This window comes from Xenopus tropicalis, chromosome 8 (assembly GCF_000004195.4).
Source record: "Xenopus tropicalis strain Nigerian chromosome 8, UCB_Xtro_10.0, whole genome shotgun sequence".
NCBI classification, from domain to species: Eukaryota; Metazoa; Chordata; class Amphibia; order Anura; family Pipidae; genus Xenopus; species Xenopus tropicalis.
In genome coordinates, this window is record NC_030684.2 from 9,403,722 (window position 1) to 9,430,260 (window position 26,539).

The window sequence follows — 26,539 nt, forward strand, 5'->3', positions numbered from 1 at the left end:
CCGCTCCGTCCTGTCAAGTCTACGCCCGCTCCGTCCTGTCAAGTCTACGCCTGCTCCGTCCTGTCAAGTCTACGCCCGCTCCGTCCTGTCAAGTCTACGCCCGCTCCGTCCTGTCCTGTCAAGTCTACGCCCGCTCCGTCCTGTCCTGTCAAGTCTACGCCCGTTCCGCCCTGTCCTGTCAAGTCTACGCCCACTCCGTCCTGTCCTATCAAGTCTACGCCCGTTCCGGCCTGTCCTGTCAAGTCTACGCCCGCTCCGTCCTGTCAAGTCTACGCCCGCTCCATCCTGTCCTGTCAAGTCTACGCCCGCTCCGTCCTGTCCTGTCAAGTCTACGCCCGCTCCCTCCTGTCCTGTCAAGTCTACGCCCGCTCCGTCCTGTCAAGTCTACGCCCGCTCCGTCCTGTCCTGTCAAGTCTATGCCCGCTCTGTCCTGTCCTGTCAAGTGTACACCCGCTCCGTCCTGTCCTGTCAAGTCTACGCCTGCTCCGTCCTGTGCTGTAAAGTCTACACCTGCTCCGTCCTGTCCTGTTAAGTCTACGCCCGCTCCGTCCTGTCCTGTCAAGTCTACGCCTGCTCCATCCTGTGCTGTCAAGTCTATGCCCGCTCCGTCCTGTCCTGTCTACGCCCGCTCCGTCCTGTCCTGTCTACGCCCACTCCGTCCAGTCCTGTCAAGTCTACGCCCGATCCGTCCTGTCCTGTCTATGCCCACTCCGTCCTGTCCTGTCAAGTCTACGCCCGCTCCGTCCTGTCCTGTCAAGTCTATGCCCGCTCCGTCCTGTCCTGTCAAGTCTACGCCCGCTCCGTCCAGTCCTGTCAAGTCTATGCCCGCTCCGTCCTGTCCTGTCAAGTCTACGCCCGCTCCATCCTGTGCTGTAAAGTCTACTCCTGCTCCGTCCTGTCCTGTGAAGTCTACGCCCGCTCCGTCCTGTCAAGTCTACTCTACCTGTACTTGATCCCAACTAAGATATAATTACCCCTTATTGGGGGCAGAACAGCCCTATTGGGTTTATTTAATGGTTAAATAATTCCCTTTTCTCTGTAATAATAAAACAGTACCTGTACTTGATCCCAACTAAGATATAATTACCCCTTATTGCGGGCAGAACAGCCCTATTGGGTTTATTTAATGGTTAAATGATTCCCTTTTCTCTGTAATAATAAAACAGTACCTGTACTTGATCCCAACTAAGATATAATTACCCCTTATTGGGGGCAGAACAGCCCTATTGGGTTTATTTCATGGTTAAATGATTCCCTTTTCTCTGTAATAATAAAACAGTACCTGTACTTGATCCCAACTAAGATATAATTACCCCTTATTGGGGCAGAACAGCCCTATTGGGTTTATTTAATGGTTAAATGATTCCCTTTTCTCTGTAATAATAAAACAGTACCTGTACTTGATCCCAACTAAGATATAATTACCCCTTATTGGGGCAGAACAATCCTATTGGGTTTATTTAATGGTTAAATGATTCCCTTTTCTCTGTAATAATAAAACAGTACCTGTACTTGATCCCAACTAAGATATAATTACCCCTTATTGGGGCAGAACAGCCCTATTGGGTTTATTTCATGGTTAAATGATTCCCTTTTCTCTGTAATAATAAAACAGTACCTGTACTTGATCCCAACTAAGATATAATTACCCCTTATTGGGGCAGAACAGCCCTATTGGGTTTATTTAATGGTTAAATGATTCCCTTTTCTCTGTAATAATAAAACAGTACCTGTACTTGATCCCAACTAAGATATAATTACCCCTTATTGGGGGCAGAACAGCCCTATTGGGTTTATTTAATGGTTAAATGATTCCCTTTTCTCTGTAATAATAAAACAGTACCTGTACTTGATCCCAACTAAGATATAATTACCCCTTATTGGGGCAGAACAGCCCTATTGGGTTTATTTAATGGTTAAATGATTCCCTTTTCTCTGTAATAATAAAACAGTACCTGTACTTGATCCCAACTAAGATATAATTACCCCTTATTGGGGCAGAACAGTCCTATTGGGTTTATTTAATGGTTAAATGATTCAACATTTATGAAATTTGTCCCTGCAGTAGGGGCAGAGTAACTGAATAAATATTGGTATCGGCCTCCCTCGTTTGAGGTAAATAATTTGGAGATAACAAAAGTGCAAATATTTTATAAGAGTCAATACATGATTGAAACACGGTTATAAATAAGCCAAGAAAAGACATTTACCCTGCAATTTATCAGCTGCCCTGCTATACAGACGGTGCCTAGTTGGAAGGTTGGTAACCTACTGCCCAAAGGTCCCCATACACGAGCCAATCCGCTCGCTTGGCGATGTCACTAAGCGAGTGGATCTTCTCCTGATATCCCCACCTACGGGTGGGCGATATCGGGAGAATCCAGGCTAATTCGATCGTTTGACCCTGGGGCCAAACGATCGAATTATAACGACGGGTATAGGCAAAGTCGAGCCGATGAGGTCCCTGATCCGACTAGACTTTCTAACCTGCCCGATCGATATCTGGAGGATTTCAGGCCACATATCGGTCGGGCAGGCCCGTCGGTAGTGCCCATACACGGGCCGATTAGCTGCCGAATTGGTCTAAGGGACCCATATCGGCAGCTAGAAACGGCCCGTGTATGGGGACCTTTAGTCTGGCCGCCACTATTGCCATCTGATTGCCGCTCATATTGAATGGGAAGGCTGTAAATATCCCATCAGCCCCTAATTCAGTCCGGTTATAATGTGATCCTATCATGGAACAGGGGTCCAACCAATCAAACCTGGATCGACCCACATATGACCAGTTTGGAAGCATGTATGAATGTAACCATTTAATGGCCGGCTTATCTTCCCTGAGGATCATGGGTAGGGTTCAGTGGTCTCCTCCTCTTCCTCCCGCCTAAATCTCTTGTATGGTGTTTAATATAATAAGCAGCGTTGGAAGTCTCTATATCAGAACTGCAGTAGAACATTCAGAGTGTTGGGTTAGAACGCAAACGTTTCGTACAAATTACATTTTGCTCAAGAATGCTGCAGCTTGTAGTCGGCGAGCTTGCAGGCCGTAGAGGTGCGGCTGAGGAGGGGGACACACGGGGTTAAGTGCAGATCGCTGTGGAGGGAGGAGCTCGGGGCTTGGGTCCGGCCGCAGAGAAGTCTCTTTTCGTCCAAGGAGTCCAAGTGTCTCTCACACAGAGATATCAGAGACTGCACTTGATCCTGTAGAGGGAGGCCTTTGAATCGTCTCTGAGCCAAGTAGAGGAAGGCCTCCACGAAGGCCTGTAAGCACATACCTGCAACGGGGAATAGATGGAAAGCTAGTCACACACAGTATCCATGGTTACGCCTGTTAGTGCGCATTTCTTTTACATACCATAATAACATAAAAAGTAAAAAACACAACTTGAGCTTTCACGCAACTTTGCAGTATACATCAATTAAACAATATGCAGCCTTATCATCATTATTAATGTAATAATCTGGTTTGGAACCAGGGTCGGACTGGGGGGGTGCAGGGCCCACCGGGGCCCAACAGGTGCCCCCGCCAGTCGTGTCTCCTACCCCCCCCAGGGGCCCCCCTAACCCCCCCGTAGGGCCCCCACCCGATGTCCTACCCGAGCGTGTATAAATTGAACGCGTCAGGGGAGGAACAGTCTGTAGGGGGAGCACCGGCAAGGGTCGTACTAGGCCGCTGGGGCCCACCGGGATTTTTCCCGGTGGGTGTATATATAGTTATGTATGTGTTGGCATAAACTGGTAAGTATAGGTGTGTGGGTGCTGGGTTTACATGGAAGGGTTGAACTTGATGGTATTTTTTCAACCCTATGTAACTATATAACTATATGTAACTATGTAACACTCACAATATATATATATATATATACAACATAAATGAGCTTTTCACCAGTAGCCCAAGGCCCACTGAGCATGTGCAATGTCACCGGCACAATATATATATATATATACAACATAAATGAGCGTCTCACCAGTAGCCCAAGGCCCACTGAGCATGTGCAATGTCACCGGCACAATATATATATATATATATATACAACATAAATGAGCGTCTCACCAGTAGCCCAAGGCCCACTGAGCATGTGCAATGTCACCGGCACAATATATATATATATATATATATACAACATAAATGAGCGTCTCACCAGTAGCCCAAGGACCACTGAGCATGTGCAATGTCACCGGCACAATATATATATATATATACAACATAAATGAGCGTCTCACCAGTAGCCCAAGGCCCACTGAGCATGTGCAATGTCACTGGCACCCAAAAGATGGAAGATAGGGAGCTAGGGGGACAACTGAAGGCCTGGATTATTACTGTACCGGGGCTGCTGGGCCAGTACAGTAAGTAGAATACAGCACTGCTGGGCATATTTATTTTTAGGTTAGTTGCCACTTATGGCTTTGTGTCCCGGCTTTGCATTGTGTAGTTATGGGGAATAGCGCTCAGTCTGCAAAACACAACCCACTGACAGACAAAGGCTTATTATATGATCATTTTCAGTACAATTTGCTATTGCAGCGCTGGCATTTCGATACAGGATTACTGGCCGAGATCCTCTTTTCCAGGCAATTAAGCTGGACTCGTTGCTAATGATATAAACAAACGATAACGAGGAAAAAATGTTCTGAAATGAAATGGTTTTATTTAACATTCATGTTCCCGGCGCTGAAGTCGCTCCACAGAAGGGTAAAGGGGGAAACTGATGGGGATTTTAGGAAACATATCTGCCAATCTGCATCCGGCGCACGCGGCTTTATCCTGTAATCTGTTTAATCACTGTTTACATATGAAATGTTATGTTTTGATGCCCGGCTCCCTAGCGGCCCTGTGAGTTGGTTAATGCTTTGTGGATGGGATATAACGGAGATCGGAAACGGCAGTCGATTATAACGACTCTCTGCCGAGTGGCAAACAATTAGAGAGTTTATAGGCTTTGATATTCAAGGGGGGTCCATAAAACATAGCAATGATCCATATTTAGCCGAAAACCCATCTACGGCTTCATGGAGTGATGAAGGGAAGCAGAACAGATAACGTATTGGAGTCCAACCCTGTCTGGGGACTGGGATAATAGGCCAATGACATTCCTATCCTTTGTCCTCTATTTAACTAGCAACTGGCCAACTACTGGGAAACTATGGGGCCCCCCGTGAACACAAATGCACAGTACAGGTATGGGATCCCTTATTATTTCTATAATAATAAAACAGTACCTGTACTTGATCCCAACTAAGATATAATTCCCCCTTATTGGGGGCAGAACAGCCCTATTGGGTTTATTTAATGGTTAAATGATTCCCTTTTCTCTGTAATAATAAAACAGTACCTGTACTTGATCCCAACTAAGATATAATTACCCCTTATTGGGGCAGAACAGCCCTATTGGGTTTATTTAATGGTTAAATGATTCCCTTTTCTCTGTAATAATAAAACAGTAGCTGTACTTGATCCCAACTAAGATATAATTCCCCCTTATTGGGGGCAGAACAGCCCTATTGGGTTTATTAATGGTTAAATGATTCCCTTTTCTCTGTAATAATAAAACAGTACCTGTACTTGATCCCAACTAAGATAGAATTACCCCTTATTGGGGGCAGAACAGCCCTATTGGGTTTATTTCATGGTTAAATGATTCCCTTTTCTCTGTAATAATAAAACAGTAGCTGTACTTGATCCCAACTAAGATATAATTACCCCTTATTGGGGGCAGAACAGTCCTATTGGGTTTATTTAATGGTTAAATGATTCCCTTTTCTCTGTAATAATAAAACAGTAGCTGTACTTGATCCCAACTAAGATATAATTACCCCTTATTGGGGGCAGAACAGCCCTATTGGGTTTATTTAATGGTTAAATGATTCCCTTTTCTCTGTAATAATAAAACAGTAGCTGTACTTGATCCCAACTAAGATATAATTACCCCTTATTGGGGCAGAACAGCCCTATTGGGTTTATTTAATGGTTAAATGATTCCCTTTTCTCTGTAATAATAAAACAGTAGCTGTACTTGATCCCAACTAAGATATAATTACCCCTTATTGGGGGCAGAACAGCCCTGTTGGGTTTATTTAATGGTTAAATGATTCCCTTTTCTCTGTAATAATAAAACAGTAGCTGTACTTGATCCCAACTAAGATATAATTACCCCTTATTGGGGCAGAACAGCCCTGTTGGGTTTATTTAATGGTTAAATGATTCCCTTTTCTCTGTAATAATAAAACAGTACCTGTACTTGATCCCAACTAAGACATATATAATCCTTATCGGATGCAAAACAATCCTATTGGGTTTAATTAATGTTTTATTGATTTTTTAGTAGACTTAAGGTATGGAGATCCGAATTACGAAAAAGACCCCTTATCCGGAATACCCTTGGTCCCGAGCATTCTGGATAACGGGTCCTTTACCTGTAACACAAAGGAGTCAGCCAGATCAGCAGGAAACAGGGGGCGGAGCTTAGGTAAGTGTTCCAAACCATATTATTACATCAAAAACCAAGCAAATATTTTTTAATTGATGTATATTGCAAAGTTGTTTACTTTTACAAAAAGCTTACGTTGTCTTTTGGGTGGAGTTCCCCTTTAAATGTCAGTTTGTTCGACTTTAGAATCCAATAACTATAGAGTTCTAGGCTCGGCCCACTACAATGTGCCAGGCAGTTGCATAATCCCATTTGTGCAAACAGATTTTATATTATCCGTAGCAGGAGTGAAATGCCGGCACAGTCAGGCTGGAAACTTCTAGTGATCTATCTACGGGGAAAACACAGCGGTTATGCCAGATATAATGACTGCTGATTGGCCAAGTCTGCTGGAAACCGATCATATAAACCCTTTATTTTTTGGGGCGAGCCAAGCGATAAACATTAACTGTAACATGGCGTGCCCATTGGCTGCTGAATGTAACAATGCTGCTGAACTAAAGCCATAGAGTAATAAGCACAGGGTATGGGCACTGCCATAAAGCGCACGAGCCAGAATGGGACTGGTCCAGGGGCTGCACTTTATAGCCCCACTTGGTTACCCTATACGGTTATCAGGGCATTTATTGATTTTTAAAATGTATTTCCTTTTTCTCTGTAATAATAAAACAGTACCTGTACTTGATCCCAACTAAGATATAATTACCCCTTATTGGGGGCAGAACAGCCCTATTGGGTTTATTTCATGGTTAAATGATTCCCTTTTCTCTGTAATAATAAAACAGTACCTGTACTTGATCCCAACTAAGATATAATTACCCCTTATTGGGGCAGAACAGCCCTATTGGGTTTATTTCATGGTTAAATGATTCCCTTTTCTCTGTAATAATAAAACAGTACCTGTACTTGATCCCAACTAAGATATAATTACCCCTTATTGGGGCAGAACAGTCCTATTGGGTTTATTTAATGGTTAAATGATTCCCTTTTCTCTTTAATAATAAAACAGTACCTGTACTTGATCCCAACTAAGATATAATTACCCCTTATTGGGGGCAGAACAGCCCTATTGGGTTTATTTAATGGTTAAATGATTCCCTTTTCTCTGTAATAATAAAACAATACCTGTACTTGATCCCAACTAAGATATAATTACCCCTTATTGGGGCAGAACAGCCCTATTGGGTTTATTTAATGGTTAAATGATTCCCTTTTCTCTGTAATAATAAAACAGTACCTGTACTTGATCCCAACTAAGATATAATTACCCCTTATTGGGGGCAGAACAGCCCTATTGGGTTTATTTCATGGTTAAATGATTCCCTTTTCTCTGTAATAATAAAACAGTACCTGTACTTGATCCCAACTAAGATATAATTACCCCTTATTGGGGCAGAACAGCCCTATTGGGTTTAATTGATGTTTTATTGTTTTTTTTAGTAGACTTAAGGTACAGAAAGATCCCTTATCCGGAATACCCTTTGTCCCGAGCATTCTGGATAATGGGTCCTGTACCTGTATGACTTATTTACGTCTGTTTGCCCAGTATCTCACTTTATTCTGTCTACTCCCAAAGTATTTGGGCGACTTTGTGCCCCTTGCGAGGCCCCAGAGGACGTAAGTTACTGAAAGGGAAATGGAAATCCTTTCAGCGATGGCGGCGGCGGGAAGTAAATTTACCTGATTCTCTTTGGTCTAACCCCATGCTGCTCCAGCGTCTGGTTATGTCGATGTACAGGATATCTACCGACGCCATTGAGAAATTGCTGCAGCTCAGCTTACAGCTTCTGAGGGGAGAGAGAGAAAAAGGCAAAGGCAAACTTTAATACAAAAAAAGGGCAAAATGAATAGTTTGTGCGGCGGGAAGAAATGAGTTCCTGGGCCGCCCATTGATCTTAGCGAGGAGCCTTCTAGCTCCTGGGTGTTTATTGGCCGGGATCTGAGCGCAGACCCAGCAAAGCGCTTCTCTCCCCGCTCTTTTAACGTTGAAAATGGAAATTGTATTTGGAACCTGAAAGGGTTCTGTGCAATTAAACGCGTCTTGGGATTCTTCGTACGGGCGAGGCACAGGCATTGGGCCAACGGATCTGGGGGGAATCCATTAACAATGGTGGAACATTTTGTTCAAATGTAAAAAGGCAAAGCGGATAAAAGCCTCTGGCACCTATGTAACAGGCTCTATGTACGGACTATGGGGGGGGGGGAACAGTAACAGAGGCAAAGCGGTATGCTTCTAGTATCCCATAGCAACCAGAAGATGGCATTTGAGGACAGGGCTGGCCTATTGAGTGCAACGTGCAGAGCCAGACCCTGTGCAGAACTGCCCTCTTCATAAGCACTAAGGAACCCACTCTTGCACCCCTGAGTATTCTTGCATTTCTGCATAAATGATCCTTATCTTAGACCACTTGGGGTATATATGTCTCTGAAATAGGACAAAAGGGATATGATAAACCCCCATATACACAGTCATTAACCCCTACTGCTTCTTGCCCCTTGGATAAAGTGCTATAAGTAGCTCCACGTGTCTTCATCCTTACTACTTGGAATGTAACCTTGAAGGGTTAAGTCCTGAATGGGTCTGGCCAGGCCCAACCCAGATCTGTTGACTTGCCCCCCTGCTATGCCCCCTACACAGATCTGCTACCCGACCAATGGGTTTAACTTACCTCCCCACTCCGGGACCAGAAGTGATGTCACAATAGACTGTAAGTGACGTCAATCAAAAAGGTTAAACTAGTTTGAACGCCAGGGGTGGGTGGGAGGGCTAAAGATCTGCAGTTAAACCCGCGGACCACCCGCCTGGTTGGTAAATTGGGAAATTTCTACCTGAAACCCAAACACTTTGTGGGTATTCCGCAGGTAAGTGACCCCTTGCAGGGACTGGAAAATGACCCCCAGTATCTCTAATGGTTTGTTTTTACCCTCCTCCCTCCCTTCAAATCAGTGATGTTAATACCTTCCTCTGATCACTGCTGTGTATTAGGGTGAAGACACACTGAGCTACTAAGTAGCTGCTACTTTTTTACGGCTACTAAACGCTAGAAAATCACCTGCCATAGACAATACTGAGAATTGCCTCTGCTAACACACACGTAGAGACAATTATCAGTAAATGATCAGCATTGTCTATTTCTGTAGCTGCTACTAGTAGCTCTGTGTGTCTTCACTCTTAAGGTCCCCATACACCATAAGATCCGCTCGTTTGGCCATGTCGCCAAGCGAGCGGATCTTCTCCCGATATCCCCCGCCTACGGGTGGGCGATATCGGGAGAATTCAGGGTGATTTGATTGTTTGGCCCTGGGGCCAAATGATCAAATTATAACGATGGGTATAGGCAAAGTCGGTCCGGGGACCACATCAACGAGCCGATGAGGTCCCCGATCCGACTAGATTTTCTAACCTGAAATGTAGATCTGCCCGATTTCAGGCCAGATATGGGTCGGGCAGGCCGGTCAGTAGTGCCCATACACTATGGGGACCTTTAGGCTTACAGATAAGGAAGAGTTCATTATTCCAGGGGTTTTGCTAGGAAGGAGAATCTGGTTAAATAGCTCAGTCTACCAGCAAGCAAGGAGACCTGTGAATGAAACTGTGCCGCAGCGCTGTGCTACTTATTGCCCACAATCGATTCTTTCTTTCTTAGATTCTAACAATACCCAGTTGGCCGTCCCGGCCCTTTAAAAGCCCATTAGCCCTTTCCTGTGCCCGAGTGGCCGCGTTTCCTTGTTCCCGTGCCGTAAGCTAAAGAGCCTCGCCGAGCGCCGCTGCCCAGGGATCTGTTTGCATTCAGAATGCATTAGGCACAATTTTAAAAAATGGTTAAGTAATAAGCTTTAGAGCGAGAATTACCCGATGCCTGAAATGCTCTCAGCGGGAGAGCCGGCTTTATTTAAAGTGTGTCGGAATCTGCCTAAATGTTCGGAATTTTCCCACATACGAAACGCGGCTTTGCGGGCAGGCTCTCAGGTGACCCATGGTTAAAGAGGCAATGCGGCCTTGAGATGGCACAATAGCGCTTAATCTGCTTTACGTGCCGGTACTGCCGACTGCACCGGGCGAGGGGAGCCGGGAATTATTCCCCTCGTTAGTACTGCCGATTGTAGAACCGCTCTTTCCTCCAGTTCATTGTCCCGATATCCCCACCTACGGGGTGGCCGATATCAGGCTAATTTGGCCCTGGGGCCAAACGATCAAATTAAAATGATGGGTATAGGCGCAGTCGCTTGGGGGACCGCATCAACGAGCCGATACGGTCCCTGATCCAACTAAATTTTTAAACCTTGCCGATCGATATCTGGGCAATTTCAGGCCAGATATCGGTCGGGCAGGCCCGTCAGTAGTGCCCATACACGGGCCGATAAGCTGCTAAATCGGTCAAGGACCGAAATCAGCAGATAGAATCGGCCCGTGTATGGGGGCCTTAACAGCAGTTAAAGGGGTTGTTCACCTTTATGTTAACTTTTAGTATGATGTAGGGGTCGTCAAACTTCTTTACCAAAGGCCAGTTTAATGGCCCCTCAGACTGTTGGGGAGCCGGACCACCACCATCAGCCCCCCGGTCAAACTATGGCATTCTCTTCCACCCCCCCTCCCGCTGCCCACTGAGTCCTCCCTCCCCTCTGCCCGCTGACTCCTCCCTCTGCCCGCTGTGTTCCCTCTGCCCGCTGAATCCTCCCTCTGCCCACTGAGTCCTACCTCTGCCCGCTGAGTCCTCCCTCTGCCCGCTGAGTTCCCTCTGCCCACTGAGTCCTCCCTCTGCCCGCTGAGTTCCCTCTGCCCGCTGAATCCTCCCTCTGCCCACTGATTCCTACCTCTGCCCGCTGAGTCCTCCCTCTTCCCGCTGAGTCCTCCCTCTGCCTGCTGAGACCGCCCGCTGAGTTCCCTCTGCCCACTGAGTCCTCCCTCTGCCTGCTGAGTTCCCTCTGCCCGCTGAATCCTCCCTCTGCCCACTGAGTCCTACCTCTGCCCGCTGAGTCCTCCCTCTTCCCGCTGAGTCCTCCCTCTGCCTGCTGAGACCGCCCGCTGAGTTCCCTCTGCCCGCTGAGTTCCCTCTGCCCACTGAGTCCTCCCTCTTCCCGCTGAGTCCTCCCTCTGCCTGCTGAGACCGCCCGCTGAGTTCCCTCTGCCCACTGAGTCCTCCCTCTGCCCGCTGAGTTCCCTCTGCCCGCTGAATCCTCCCTCTGCCCACTGAGTCCTACCTCTGCCCGCTGAGTCCTCCCTCTTCCCGCTGAGTCCTCCCTCTGCCTGCTGAGACCGCCCGCTGAGTTCCCTCTGCCCGCTGAGTTCCCTCTGCCCACTGAGTCCTCCCTCTTCCCGCTGAGTCCTCCCTCTGCCTGCTGAGACCGCCCGCTGAGTTCCCTCTGCCCACTGAGTTTCCTCTGCCCACTGAGTCCTCCCTCTGCCCGCTGAGCACCACAGTCCTGCTCCCCGCTGAGTCCTCTCTCTCTGATCCCAGGGGTAAGGACGCAGCAGGAGGGGGGGTCGGGTAAATTACCCTGGGGGGCCGGATCCAGCACACGGCGTAGTTTAAGGACCCCTGATGTAGAGAGTAATATTCTGAGACAATTTGCAATTGGTCTTCATTTTTGTATTATTCGTGATTTTGGAATTATTTAGCTTTTTTTGTTCAGCAGCTCTCCAGTTTGGGTTTTCAGCATCTATCTGGTTGCTAGGGTTCAAATTACCTTAGCAACAAGAGACTAAACAATTGAAAAACCACGAAAAAATGTGATGTGGATCAGTGGGTCACAGGTCTCAATTTAATGAAATATTACTTTTTAAACCCTTTTCTCCTATTTTTGTCCCTGTCTGCTTATGATAAGGGCGTAACTGGTTTGCAACAAACACCACTTCCAGTTTATTGTTGGTCACTGGGTGGTGGGTTAGGCTGTGGGTAAGGCAGTTGTGGGTCTGGGTGCTGATTGTGGGTCTGGTTAACAAAATTGGACCCGTTTTTGCCATTTTGAACCCTACCTTCTGTTTGGTAACTGACCCCTCCGACATGATTGGTGGATGTGATAATAGAACTAAAAGGTTTAATTTAAATCTATTTCTCACCCTGATTAGCTTTCTTGCCCTCGTTGGTGGATATAAGAACTTAATCCAAACTTATTAGATGGAAAGAGGTGAATATTGATCTCCCTGGAACACGGGGCATTAGCAGTGTAAATACGGGGATTTAGCCAGTCTCCAGAACTAATATATTTAGGGGATTTAAAAATGGAAGATGATAAAGCCGTCACTAATATGCCCAGTAGCCATGCCTGCGCGGCACAGAGGATTCTAATTAAGAATATAATAACGAGCGCTATAAAAACACAAGGGCACAGCTTCTTTTAGGCAGGGAGTCATTTTTATCTATATATTTCTATAGCTTCTCAGTACTTATAAATACATCCCAATGCAACGAGCCATACACAAGCCTTCCAACGGGGCAGCAAATGAATAAGCATGCCAGGGCCGGAGCTAGGGGTAGGTACAAGGGTGCAATGGTGGGGGCACTAGGCATGTACAGGTATGGGACCTGTTATACAGAATGCTTGGGACCCGGGGTTTTCAAGATAAGGGATCTTTCCATAATTTGGATCTCTATACCATAAGTCTACTGAAAAATCATTTAACCATTAAATAAACCCAATAGGACTGTTCTGCCCCAATAAGGGGTAATTATATCTTAGTTGGGAACAAGTACAGGTACTGTTTTATTATTACAGAGAAAAGGGAATCATTTAACCATTAAATAAACCCAATAGGGCTGTTCTGCCCCCAATAAGGGGTAATTATATCTTAGTTGGGATCAAGTACAGGTACTGTCTTATTATTACAGAGAAAAGGGAATCATTTAACCATTAAATAAACCCAATAGGGCTGTTCTGCCCCCAATAAGGGGTAATTATATCTTAGTTGGGATCAAGTACAGGTACTGTTTTATTATTACAGAGAAAAGGGAATCATTTAACCATGAAATAAACCCAATAGGGCTGTTCTGCCCCCAATAAGGGGTAATTATATCTTAGTTGGGATCAAGTACAGGTACTGTTTTATTATTACAGAGAAAAGGGAATCATTTAACCATGAAATAAACCCAATAGGGATGTTCTGCCCCAATAAGGGGTAATTATATCTTAGTTGGGATCAAGTACAGGTACTGTTTTATTATTACAGAGAAAAGGGAATCATTTAACCATTAAATAAACCCAATAGGACTGTTCTGCCCCAATAAGGGGTAATTATATCTTAGTTGGGATCAAGTACAGGTACTGTCTTATTATTACAGAGAAAAGGGAATCATTTAACCATTAAATAAACCCAATAGGGCTGTTCTGCCCCAATAAGGGGTAATTATATCTTAGTTGGGATCAAGTACAGGTACTGTTTTATTATTACAGAGAAAAGGGAATCATTTAACCATGAAATAAACCCAATAGGGCTGTTCTGCCCCCAATAAGGGGTAATTATATCTTAGTTGGGATCAAGTACAGCTACTGTTTTATTATTACAGAGAGAAGGGAATTCAGTTTCCATTTATATGCATTGGCACTAGACTTCGGCTTATATATTCCTACAATCCCGAGACCCCTTTCACATTGCCGTATCCCATTATAGCAAATAATAATCACGTCCCTTTTTTAATATTCATCCCAGAAGTTTCCGATCCCCGCGTAATCCCTCTTCTATTTATATTGCTCTCTGTGTAATTACTGAGAAGCTCGGCTGCCGCATTTACACAAGGTCTCCTCGTTTTTTTTCCTTTTTCTCCTTATCATGAAGGTAAAAGAGAGCAATTGCTCAGTCTCTAACCCCCCCCCCCCCCCCCTTATCTCTCGCTATGAAATCCTTATTCCGGACTGTGAAGAATATCAGCCATATAAAAATAAATTGCTGCCGATTCTCTCCCAGACTTTCAATTCTTTGAAAAGATGAAGGGGGGGAATATAAAAAGGGGGGTAATAACAGGAGAAAAGGTTTAGAATTCTCCCGCACAGAGGATTTTAAAGGAGAAGTTCAGATGTCGCAGATAAAGGGCAACCCTGCAATATGTATTAGTTACATTTGTTAATATAACTGCTGTTGAATGTAGTATAGGCTCAGACTATGAGGAAGCTTCCTGCTGATTGGCTCAGATCACACATTCCTAAGGGTGGGAGGGAGTTCTTAGCATTCTTGAGGGAGGGGGAGCAGGAGAGGAGAGAGGGGGGAGCAGGAGAGGAGAGAGGGAAGAGAGCTGTGTGTCTCTGGCACAGGAAAACAAAGAGACAATAAATCCTGTATCTTTTGATAGAGAACTCAGTGCAACGTTTTTACCTTTCCTTCTCCTTGAAGTCCACGAGGCCCTATCATGAAGTCATTAAAGAAATAAAGCTGGCTATGCATGCACCCATATAATTGTATGTATTTTCAGACGGTGTATGGGCTCCAAATTATTGCCCCACCCTGAATGCTTTACCATACCTGAGTAAACAGCCCTAGAGGCTCCCAGTGTTTGCTTAAGATAGCAGCTGCCATTTTAGCTTGGTCTCCATAGCTTCTGTGCTGCAGCTTTGCCTCCTGAGGGGGAGGGGGAGCAAATTCTGATGGGAGGGGGAGAAGGAAAAGGGAGGGGGGAGGAGGAGCAAACTGAGCAGACTCGTGCCCGTGCCATGAAGGATTTTTCTGAGAGAGAAAGTCAGATACACAAGAACATGTTTACACAAATGAAGACGAGAGATCCTGTGTTTCTTTTGACAGAGGACTGTGAGTGCTTATGGCTGTATTTATCTTTCTGATAAAGCTTACTGAGTTTTTAGGACGTTAAAAGCTTCTCCGTGAAGAATTCTCACTTTGGTCAATGAGACTAATCTGACGCTCTAACTGCTGCAATGTGAATATGCCCCAGAAATATAAATGCTATTAACAGAGCCTGTGCCACCGGGGAGGAGATGAACCCATCTGTATGAGGAAACCCTGATTGGTTGGAAGACGTTTCTAACATGGTTTTGATATAAACACTTTAATGTGAAACAAGACTGAGACATAATCCCTTACTTGGACTCTCTGGATAATGTCCGGGCCAAATGTAATATTCTGATCCCATAGTCATTTGATCTATTATACAAACCAGGAAACAGAATCTGATTATATCCAAGATAATAAGGCTCCATCCTTACCATTTGCTATGGCTAATCTCTGTGCCGCTGGCAGTTACACGGCGGCAGCTTGTCGATGTACTGGGCTCCTGACTGCTAAAGGCCAAATCACACTTTGCTTGTGTTTTTATGGAAGAATGAGGTGCCTAACCTTATAAACGTCCGGAATCCGGTTGGTCCGAGCTTCATGGTCCCCTTGATGCCGAGGAATCGTAGGAAGATGGAGGCCACCCGTTCCACCACCCGCAGATAATTGAACTGTTTAGAATATTTGGGAAACACTTGCTTGAGACAAAGGGACGGTAAGGTGCTATCTGCCTCCGCTTGGTCTGCTGATTCCATGTATGATCCCCTGTCTGTTTCCAATGCACTTTCTGAAGGATACGACCTAAAAAAACAAATGATATTGTATAACAAACAGAATAATGAGAAACAGAAGGCCAATGGGGCAGGGGCTGATGGGAATGTGATAGGGACCTTAGATTGTAAGCTCACTGGGGCAGGGACTGATGGGAATGTGATAGGGACCTTAGATTGTAAACTCCACTGGGGCAGGGGCTGATGGGAATGGGATAGGGACCTTAGATTGTAAGCTCACTGGGGCAGGGACTGATGGGAATGGGATAGGGACCTTAGATTGTAAGCTCACTGGGGCAGGGGCTGATGGGAATGGGATAGGGACCTTAGATTGTAAGCTCACTGGGGCAGGGGCTGATGGGAATGTGATAGGGACCTTAGATTGTAAGCTCACTGGGGCAGAGACTGATGGGAATGTGATAGGGACCTTAGATTGTAAGCTCACTGGGGCAGGGGCTGATGGGAATGTGATAGGGACCTTAGATTGTAAGCTCACTGGGGCAGGGGCTGATGGGAATGTGATAGGGACCTTAGATTGTAAGCTCACTGGGGCAGGGACTGATGGGAATGGGATAGGGACCTTAGATTGTAAGCTCACTGGGGCAGGGGCTGATGGGAATGTGATAGGGACCTTAGATTGTAAGCTCACTGGGGCAGGGACTGATGGGAATGGGATAGGGACCTTAGATTGTAAGCTCACTGGGGCAGGGGCTGATGGGAATGTGATAAGGACCTTAGATTGTAAGCTCACTGGGGCAGGGACTGATGGGAATGTGATAGGGACCTTAGATTGTAAGCTCACTGGGGCAGGGGCTGATGGGAATGTGATAGGGACCTTAGATTGTAAGCTCACTGGGGCAGGGGCTGATGGGAATGTGATAGGGACCTTAGATTGTAAGCTCACTGGGGCAGGGGCTGATGGGAATGTGATAGGGACCTTAGATTGTAAGCAAACTGGGGCAGGGGCTGATGGGAATGTGATAGGGACCTTAGATTGTAAGCTCACTGGGGCAGGGACTGATGGGAATGTGATGGGGACCTTAGATTGTAAGCTCACTGGGGCAGGGACTGATGGGAATGTGATAGGGACCTTAGATTGTAAGCTCACTGGGGCAGGGGCTGATGGGAATGTGATAGGGACCTTAGATTGTAAGATCACTGGGGCAGGGACTGATGGGAATGTGATAGGGACCTTAGATTGTAAGCTCACTGGGGCAGGGGCTGATGGGAATGGGATAGGGACCTTAGATTGTAAGCTCACTGGGGCAGGGGCTGATGGGAATGTGATAGGGACCTTAGATTGTAAGCTCACTGGGGCAGGGACTGATGGGAATGTGATAGGGACCTTAGATTGTAAGCTCACTGGGGCAGGGACTGATGGGAATGGGATAGGGACCTTAGATTGTAAGCTCACTGGGGCAGGGACTGATGGGAATGGGATAGGGACCTTAGATTGTAAGCTCACTGGGGCAGGGGCTGGTGGGATATAAAGAGCACAGGGGTTCCGGCTCTGAATAAGGAATAATATGATGGGTCAGAAGCTGCGCTATGAGCCGTGTAGGAATTCCAGGCAATGTGCCGCCCCAGCGCGGCTATTTCCCCCCCAGTAGTAACACATATATAAATTCCAGAGGAAATGTAGAAAGTGTTCGGGAATATAATGCATCGCAGGGAGAGCGGCAAACAAGATGGAGACGCGATAAAGAATGTCGTGTAATGCCGAGCCTGTCTATTCCCTGATAGGGGAGCCGCCACCGTAACCCCGACATTCGATACAGACAGCGCCACAATAACATGAACGGCCAAATGCCCAAACGTTTCAGGGTTTCCCACAGGTTTCCGTTTGTTCAATTTGGAAACCAAACTGCTTATTTAGAATATAAAGTTATTATTCTCCCAACTCCCCTCATAAATCTCCCCTGGATTCAATTGTGCATTTGTACTATGGCGGGTACGGCACGGAGCCGGAGATTTACTGTGTGGGACTGATCCATGGCTACTGTCCCACAAACTGTAATAAACCGGGGACTCCGGCAGTACCGGTACTGAGTGCTTATTCATTCCCGGGGTACCCCCAGAACTATAGCGGGGTGACTGTTACCCCAATGTTTCTATATATCTGTAACCTTGTTATGGGCTAAGGGGGCCCAGCCTGAAGGCCAGTTAGGGGGGGATTTGGGGTGAGTGCTTATTTGTGCCCTGGGTACCCCTGGAACTATAGCGGGGTGACTGTTACCCCAATGTTTCTATATATCTGTAACCTTGTTATGGGCTAAGGGGGCCCAGCCTGAAGGCCAGTTAGGGGGGGATTTGGGGTGAGTGCTTATTTGTGCCCTGGGTACCCCTGGAACTATAGCAGGGTGACTGTTACCCAATGTTTCTATATATCTGTAACCTTGTTATGGGCTAAGGGGGCCCAGCCTGAAGGCCAGTTAGGGGGGATTTGGGGTGAGTGCTTATCTGTGCCCTGGGTACCCCTGGAACTATAGCGGGGTGACTGTTACCCCAATGTTTCTATATATCTGTAACCTTGTTATGGGCTAAGGGGGCCCAGCCTGAAGGCCAGTTAGGGGGATTTGGGGTGAGTGCTTATCTGTGCCCTGGGTACCCCTGGAACTATAGCGGGGTGACTGTTACCCCAATGTTTCTATATATCTGTAACCTTGTTATGGGCTAAGGGGGCCCAGCCTGAAGGCCAGTTGGGGGGGATTTGGGGTGAGTGCTTATTTGTGCCCTGGGTACCCCTGGAACTATAGCGGGGTGACTGTTACCCCAATGTTTCTATATATCTGTAACCTTGTTATGGGCTAAGGGGGCCCAGCCTGAAGGCCAGTTAGGGGGGATTTGGGGTGAGTGCTTATTTGTGCCCTGGGTACCCCTGGAACTATAGCGGGGTGACTGTTACCCCAATGTTTCTATATATCTGTAACCTTGTTATGGGCTAAGGGGGCCCAGCCTGAAGGCCAGTTAGGGGGGGATTTGGGGTGAGTGCTTATTTGTGCCCTGGGTACCCCTGGATCTATAGCGGGGTGACTGTTACCCCAATGTTTATCTGTCCTTGTTATAAGGGGTATATAGAGTGAAGTTCTGGGGCACAGAGAGGGTAGGTACTGAGGAATAAGAGGTGAGTAGAAGGACGAATACTTCCCCAGACTACATGATAAAGCACAAGGAATTTCTAAATATATTAGGAGAGATCAGCTGCATTTATGAAGGTGAAATGATTGATTAAATATAATTAGCCGTATGGGGACCCAGTATGCCAGCACACCACATAATGGAAGTCAATAAAGAGACAGAGTCTAATTCTTAATGAAAAAAAACAACTGCATGATTTATTATTAAAACAACTTGGCTCAAAAATCCCATTAGGCCGAGATACTCATTTTGGAGAGTTGTACCAGGCACTATGTCAGCTCTTGGGCACAATAATTAGCCCCAATACTGTATGCTGTGCCAGCTGAGCTGATTATACACAGTGAGCCCTGGCTCTGCCTTATCTCTGTCACAGGTCAACATCAGTCTACTCCATAGAAGGGGTGTGTGCCCCATGTAGGGGTGCCCCCTGGCTGGTATTTGATTGGCCTAGTCAGTAAATTACGAGCTGGGGTTGGCACCGATATTAAAGATTTCCTGGCCTATAAATCCCTCCCTTCCCTGACCCTCCCCATTGCCTTTCTATCACTCTTTATAACTATGAGCCACCTCTGCTTCACCTATAAGCCCATTTCCCCGCCCATTTCCCACCCCCTTCCATCTTTCCCCCACCCATATCCCACCCCCGTCCATCTTTCCACCACCCATCTTTCCCCCACCCATATCCCACCCCCGTCCATCTTTCCCCCACCCATATCCCACCCCCGTCCATCTTTCCCCCACCCATATCCCACCCCCGTCCATCTTTCCCCCACCCATATCCCACCCCCGTCCATCTTTCCCCCACCCATATCCCACCCCCGTCCATCTTTCCCCCACCCATATCCCACCCCCGTCCATCTTTCCCCCACCCATATCCCCCCCCATCCATCTTTCCCCCACCCATCTTTCCCCCACCCATATCCCCCCCATCCATCTTTCCCCCACCCATATCCCCCCCCATCCATCTTTCCCCCACCCATTTCCCAGCCCCGTCCATCTTTCCCCCACCCATTTCCCATCCCCGTCCATCTTTCCCCCACCCATTTCCCATCCCCGTCCATCTTTCCCCCACCCATATTCCAGCCCCGTCCATCTTTCGCCCACCCATTTCCCAGCCCCGTCCATCTTTCCCCCACCCATTTCCCTTCCCCATCCATCTTTCCCCCACCCATTTCCGAGCCCCGTCCATCTTTCCCCCACCCATTTCCCATCCCCGTCCATCTTTCCCCCACCCATTTCCCTTCCCCGTCCATCTTTCCCCCACCCATTTCCCTTCCCCGTTCATCTTTCCCCCAGCCATTTCCCAGCCCCGTCCATCTTTCCCCTGCCCATTTCCCTTCCCCGTCCATCTTTCGCCCACCCGTTTCCTATCCCCGTCCATCTTTCCCCCACCCATTTCCCTTCCCCGTCCATCTTTCCCCCACCCATTTCCCAGCCCCACCCATCTTTCCCCCACCCATTTCCCAGCCCAACCCATCCCATTCATCCCAGTTTCCATCCCACCCATTTCCCTTCCCCGTCCATCTTTCCCCCACCCATTTCCCAGCCCCACCCATCTTTCCCCCACCCATTTCCCAGCCCAACCCATCCCATTCATCCCAGTTTCCATCCCACCCATTTCCCTTCCCCGTCCATCTTTCCCCCACCCATATTCCAGCCCCGTCCATCTTTCGCCCACCCATTTCCCAGCCCCGTCCACCTTTCCCCCACCCATTTCCCAGCCCCGTCCATCTTTCCCCCACCCATTTCCGAGCCCCGTCCATCTTTCCCCCACCCGTTTCCTATCCCCGTCCATCTTTCCCATGCCCATTTCCCTTCCCCGTCCATCTTTCCCCCACCCATTTCCCAGCCCCACCCATCTTTCCCCCCACCCATTTCCCCCCACCCATTTCCCAGCCCCAGCCATCTTTCCCCCCACCCATTTCCCAGCCCCACCCATCTTTCCCCCACCCATTTCCCAGCCCAACCCATCCCATTCATCCCAGTTTGGCTATGGCAAGTTAAAATTAATTTTGGTGTTGGAGAAATATCCAGAGCCTTTCCCATTACAATGTTCTATGACTAATCTCTGCGGATCTCTATCTCGGATAATGAATTCTCCATGACGGGGGGGGGGGGGGGGGGGGGGTAAATAGCCTCATATTTATAGAATACTGGTTTTGCAAATGATTCCATGCTAATTACGGGGATTTTATTTTTTTCATCACCATTTTCAATTATTTACAAAATATTTATGCCACCTGTTACTATAATGACAAGTGATGCCAATAAGAAAATTTGTATTTCTACCCAAAATGCAATTTAGGCTTCTCGAGGCGACTTTCATTGTTTTGGTATTTAAATATTACTTTCATTAGACAAATGATTAGGCTTTTTGCGAAGCCTTTCTTCCATCTGCTCCTGTTACACAACCTCACTGGGGGGAGGGAGCTACGGCGCCGCAATGCTACAAACGGAGCAGTTTAATGAATATTCTGCTTTATTTGGGTGCCGAGGGGCCGCTGGGATCGTTGCGCTGCTCTTACTTACAACAGCTTAGAGCTAAGCTAAGACCAAGTAATCCAAAACAGAACTATGAAAGAGAACCTATTGATCCGGGAGCTTATAACAAATTACAAGTCTGCTTGTGTGATTGGACTGAGGAATTCTCTGCGGTTATCGGACTTTTTCGGTTCAAGCCCCCCGTGCAGGTTCAACCATTGGTCAGAGCGCCCCTTAGCGAGTTACAGACATAAAAACACATTGATGTATCAATCACGGCGCCATAGACTATATGGGGCATCGATCATGTTTAAACCTTAGTTGGGCTTTAAGGTTTGTCTACAGGCATTCCCACCAAGTCTCACCAGCCTTCAGCCTGAGCATTGCTCCACCATGTGGGAACCACTGTTCTAGATCTTTCCCTACGGTTGCAGGGCCGCCATTAGAAACTTTTGTGCCCCATACAAGTTATTTACATGACTTTTTGACACGGGACAATACGTTTGATGCTCAACAATTCCTTTTATGAGAGAGACAATTCTTTTTGGCGCGAGAAAATTCTTTTCATGAGAGACAATTCTTTTTGGTGCGAGACAATTCTTTTCATGAGAGACAATTCTTTTTGGTGCGAGACAATTCTTTTCATGAGAGACAATTCTTTTTGGTGCGAGACAATTCTTTTCATGAGAGACAATTCTTTTTGGCGCGAGACAATTCTTTTCATGAGAGAGTATTCTTTTCATGAGACAATTCTTTTTAGCGCGAGAATTCTTTTTGGCACAAGACAATTCTTTTCATGAGAGACAATTCTTTTTTGCACGAGACAATTCTTTTCATGAGAGACAATCCTTTTTGGCACGAGACAATTCTTTTCATGAGAGACAATTCTTTTTGACATGAGAGACAATTCTTTTCATGAGAGACAATTCTATTGACGAGTGAGACAATTCTTTTGATGAGCGAGACAATTCTTTTTTTATGTGCTTCTTTTGATGCTCCCGGCGGCTCTTTTGACGCTCGCAAAAAAATCTGCCAATGGCGAAATGCAGAAATTTGCCACGAATCCATGCCTGACGAATTTTTTTTAATGATAATTAAAGATCAGTTCACTAAGGGCCGTGACAGAAGGGGAGATTAGTTGCCCGCAACAAATCTCCCCGAAATGCCATCCCACCGGCTAGAATGTAAATCGCCGGTGGGATGGTATATTTAGCGCTGCGATTTGCCGAAATTCCCGAAGTTGCCTTGAGCACAAGCTTCGGCGATTTCCGTGCCGTGTATGCCATCCCACCGGTGGGATGGCATTTCAGGGAGACAAATCTCCCTTGTCGCGGGTGACTAATCTCCCCGTCTGTCACGGCCCTAACAGTCATTAGAGTCTCCAATGCTTTTGGCAGGAAGTAAGAAAAGCCAAGGATTTATATAGAGAGCACTCAGCTAACCATGGATGGCACCGGTTACGGCGAATAAAAAGGCGCATTAAAAAGCAGCATCAGAAATTAAAATTCTTTTTGGTGCGAGACAATTCTTTTTGACGTGAGAGACAATTCTTTTTGGCGCTAGACAATTCTTTAGATGAGAGACAATTCTTTTGGACGAGAGACAATTCTTTTTGGCGCAAGACATGGGACAATAATTCTTTTTTGAGAGAGACAATTCTTTTTAGCGCAAGACAATTCTTTAGATCAGAGACAATTCTTTAAATGAGAGACAATTCTTTTTGGCATGAGACAATTCATTTGATGCACAACAATTCTTTTTATGAGAGAGACAATCCTTTTTGACGCCAGAGACAATTCTTTTTCATGCGAGACAATTCTTTTTCATGCGAGACAATTCTTTTTGGCGCAAGACAATTCTTTTGACAAGTGAGACAATTCTTTTGATGAGTGAGACAATTCTTTTTTGATGTGCTTCTTTTGACGCTCCCGGCGGTTCTTTAGACGCTCGCAAAAAAATCTGCCAACGGTGAAATGCGGAAATTTGCCAGAACTCCATGCCTGCCAAATTTTTTCGCCCATCACTAATGATAATTAAAGATTTTTTTTGGCGCGAGACAATTCTTTTTAATGCCAGAAACAATTCTTTTCATGAGAGACACGAGACAATTCATTTAATGCGCAACAATACTTTTTATGAGAGAGACAATTCTTTTTGGCGTGAGACAATTCTTTTCATGAGAGACAATTCTTTTTGACGCCAGAGACAATTCTTTTGACGAGCAAGACAATTCTTTTTTTATGTGCTTCTTTTGATGCTCCCGGCGGTTCTTTTGACGCTCGAAAAAAAATCTGCTAATGGCAAAACACGGAAATTTGCCACAAATCCATGCCTGCCGAATTTTTTCTCCCATCACTAATGATAATTAAAGATCAGTTCACTAAGGGCCATGATAGACGGGGAGATTAGTTGCCCGCGACAAATCTCCCCGAAATGCCATCCCACCGGCTAGAATGTAAATCGCTGGTGGGATGGTACACTTAGCGTTACGATTTGCCGAAATCCCCGAAGTTGCCTTGAGCGCAAACTTCGGCGATTTCCATGCCGCGTATGCCATCCCACTGGCGATTTAAATTCTAGCCAGTGGGATGGCATTTCAGGGAGACAAATCTCCCTTGTCGCGGGCGACTAATCTCCCCGTCTGTCACGGCCCTAACAGTCATTGGAGTCTCCAATGCTTTTGGCAGGAAGTAAGAAAAACCAAGGATTTATATAGAGAGCACTCGGCTAACCATGGTTGGCACCGGTTAAGGCGAATAAAAAGGCGCATCAGAAATGAAAATAAAACCCCTCAAAACTAAATAATGGTAGTCATTTAACGAGCCTGGTAAACGCAGAACGACCCATAAATCAAACAATACCTCGCTAAATGACATTTTGCACGCTCCGCGAGAGGAACGACTGCGGCAATCAAACACAAACGCTCCTTTGTCACTTTACATTTTCTCGATGCAAATTTGTTCCGTGTCAGAAACTAATTGTTGCTTAAAGTGTTCCGATAAAATCATTTGAGGGAACGGGCCGCCGAGCAGATGCTGAATTATACAGTACGTCGACGTCCCTCGTTGAGTCATTTCGGCTGCTTTCTGACACCGTCAAAAAAAAATTTACGGCCGATATAATCTCCTCGGAAGCGGGATCGAGTCTCGGGAAAGTCCCGTTTTATATAGAGTTTTAATTTTAATGAAAGCTGCGGGGAATGGAGTCTAAGCGTCTTATCTTTCCTACCTGGTGATTAAGTTAATTTATACTTAATGGAAACAGATATTTCTATTCCCGAGACGGGGACAACATCTGTCCGCGGCGATGTTTTCGGGAGCCTTAAGCTGTCGATGATTGATGCGGCAGAAGTGGAGACAAGCAAAACTGTCACCGGAAGGAGATTTCTGCAAAGCAAGATGTAATTTTTTCTGCTCACTTGTATTTAACTTCAGACAAGCAGAAAGGATTCTATTTGCTACTCCCAACACCTCTCGGTGGAAGGAAAAAATAATATCCTATCTTTGGCGGTGCCTTAAATGATTGTAGGCGATTGCTGGGCCCCTTTGGGCACAATCAGTATTTTGAATGTCAGAGAAAATAAGGACATTGTTTTGCCGCAGAGTGGAAAACGATAAACAATCTGTGAGGGAGTACGAGCCTGACTTTAATAGCTTACAACAGGAGGGGACATAATAGAGCCGGAGGGCAAAGCTCAACTCTTTAAAGGACCAACGTGTAGACAGGTGCCATGTTTAAATGTAAATTTAAGTTGTTAAGGGAGTCGTGTAGCAGGGGCATAGGGCAGGCAATGTAACTGGACAACTACTAATGATAAAAAAGCACAAAAGAACAAGCCTGACGCGTTTCGCAGAGCCATTGGAAATAAAACAGAAATCCCTTGCATTACTCTGGCATTGGGTCAGCTGCCTGTGGAATACGCACAAAGAGGTTGAATGGAAGACCCAAATCTCACACCTCCCCAGCACCAGGTGGGATCAGGTTGGATGAGGGCTCCTTTAGGTGGCCATACACGGATCAAATCTAGCTGCAAATATTGGTTCTTTAGACCGATTTGGCAGCTTATCGGCCCATGTATGGGCATGAACGACTAGCCTGCCTGACCGTCATCTGGCCTGAAATCTGGCCAGATCTCGTTCCGGCGGGTTCGACTTTTCTGTCGGACTGGGAACCACATCAACGAGACGATGCGGTTCCGGGTCCGACAGAAAAATCAAACCCGCCGGAACAAGATCTGGCCAGATTTCAGGCCAGATGACGGTAGGCAGATAAGCTGCCTGTGGAATACGCACAAAGAGGATGAATGGCACGAACAACAGCCCTGCCTGACCATCATCTTGACTAAAATCTGGCCAGATCTCAATCGGGCGGGTTTGATTTTTCTGTCGGACCAGGAATCGCAGCGGCTCGTTGATGCGGTCCCCAAACCGTCGATCGAAGTAGAACAGTGGGTATAGGCGCCGTCAGTTCGGGAACTGCATAAACAAGCCAATGCGGTATCCGGTCCGACAGAAAAATCAAACCCACCAGACTGAGATCTACCCAAATTAGCTCCGATATCGCCCACCTGTAGGTGGGGGCCAAATGATCGAATTAGAACAGTGGGTATAGGCGTCGCCGGTTCAGGGACTGCATCAATGAGCTGATGCGGTTCCCGGCCTGACTGAAAAATCAAACATGCCCGATCGAGATCTGACCGAATTAGCCCCAATATCGCCCACCAAACAAATGAATTAGAACAGTGGGTTTTGGTGCCGTCAGTTCGGGGACTGCATCAACAAGCCAATGCACTATCCGGTCTGACAGAAAAATCAAACCCACGCGATTGAGATCTGCCCAAATAAGCTCCGATATCACTCACCTGTAGGTGGGGGCCAAACTAACGAATTAGAACAGTGGGTATAGGCGCTGTCAGTTCGGGGACCACATCAACAAGCTGATGCGGTTCCCGGCCCCACAGAAAAATCAAACCCGCCCAATCAAGATCTGGCCGAATTAGCCCTGAT

General features: G+C 46.5%; 1 protein-coding gene across 1 annotated transcript in view; it reads right to left on the reverse strand.

Moving 5' to 3' along the window:
* Positions 1 to 2,575: 2,575 nt before the first annotated feature.
* ttll11 (tubulin tyrosine ligase like11) overlaps positions 2,576 to 26,539 on the reverse strand; it is a 125,663-nt gene continuing 101,699 nt past the window's right edge. The window contains exons 7-9 of the mRNA XM_004916627.4: positions 15,709 to 15,945; positions 8,109 to 8,215; positions 2,576 to 3,275 (exon numbers count right to left, since the gene is read on the reverse strand). Coding sequence (XP_004916684.3) covers positions 3,007 to 3,275; positions 8,109 to 8,215; positions 15,709 to 15,945 — 613 coding nt within the window. The 3' untranslated portion in view covers positions 2,576 to 3,006. The remainder of the gene's footprint in view (positions 3,276 to 8,108; positions 8,216 to 15,708; positions 15,946 to 26,539) is intronic.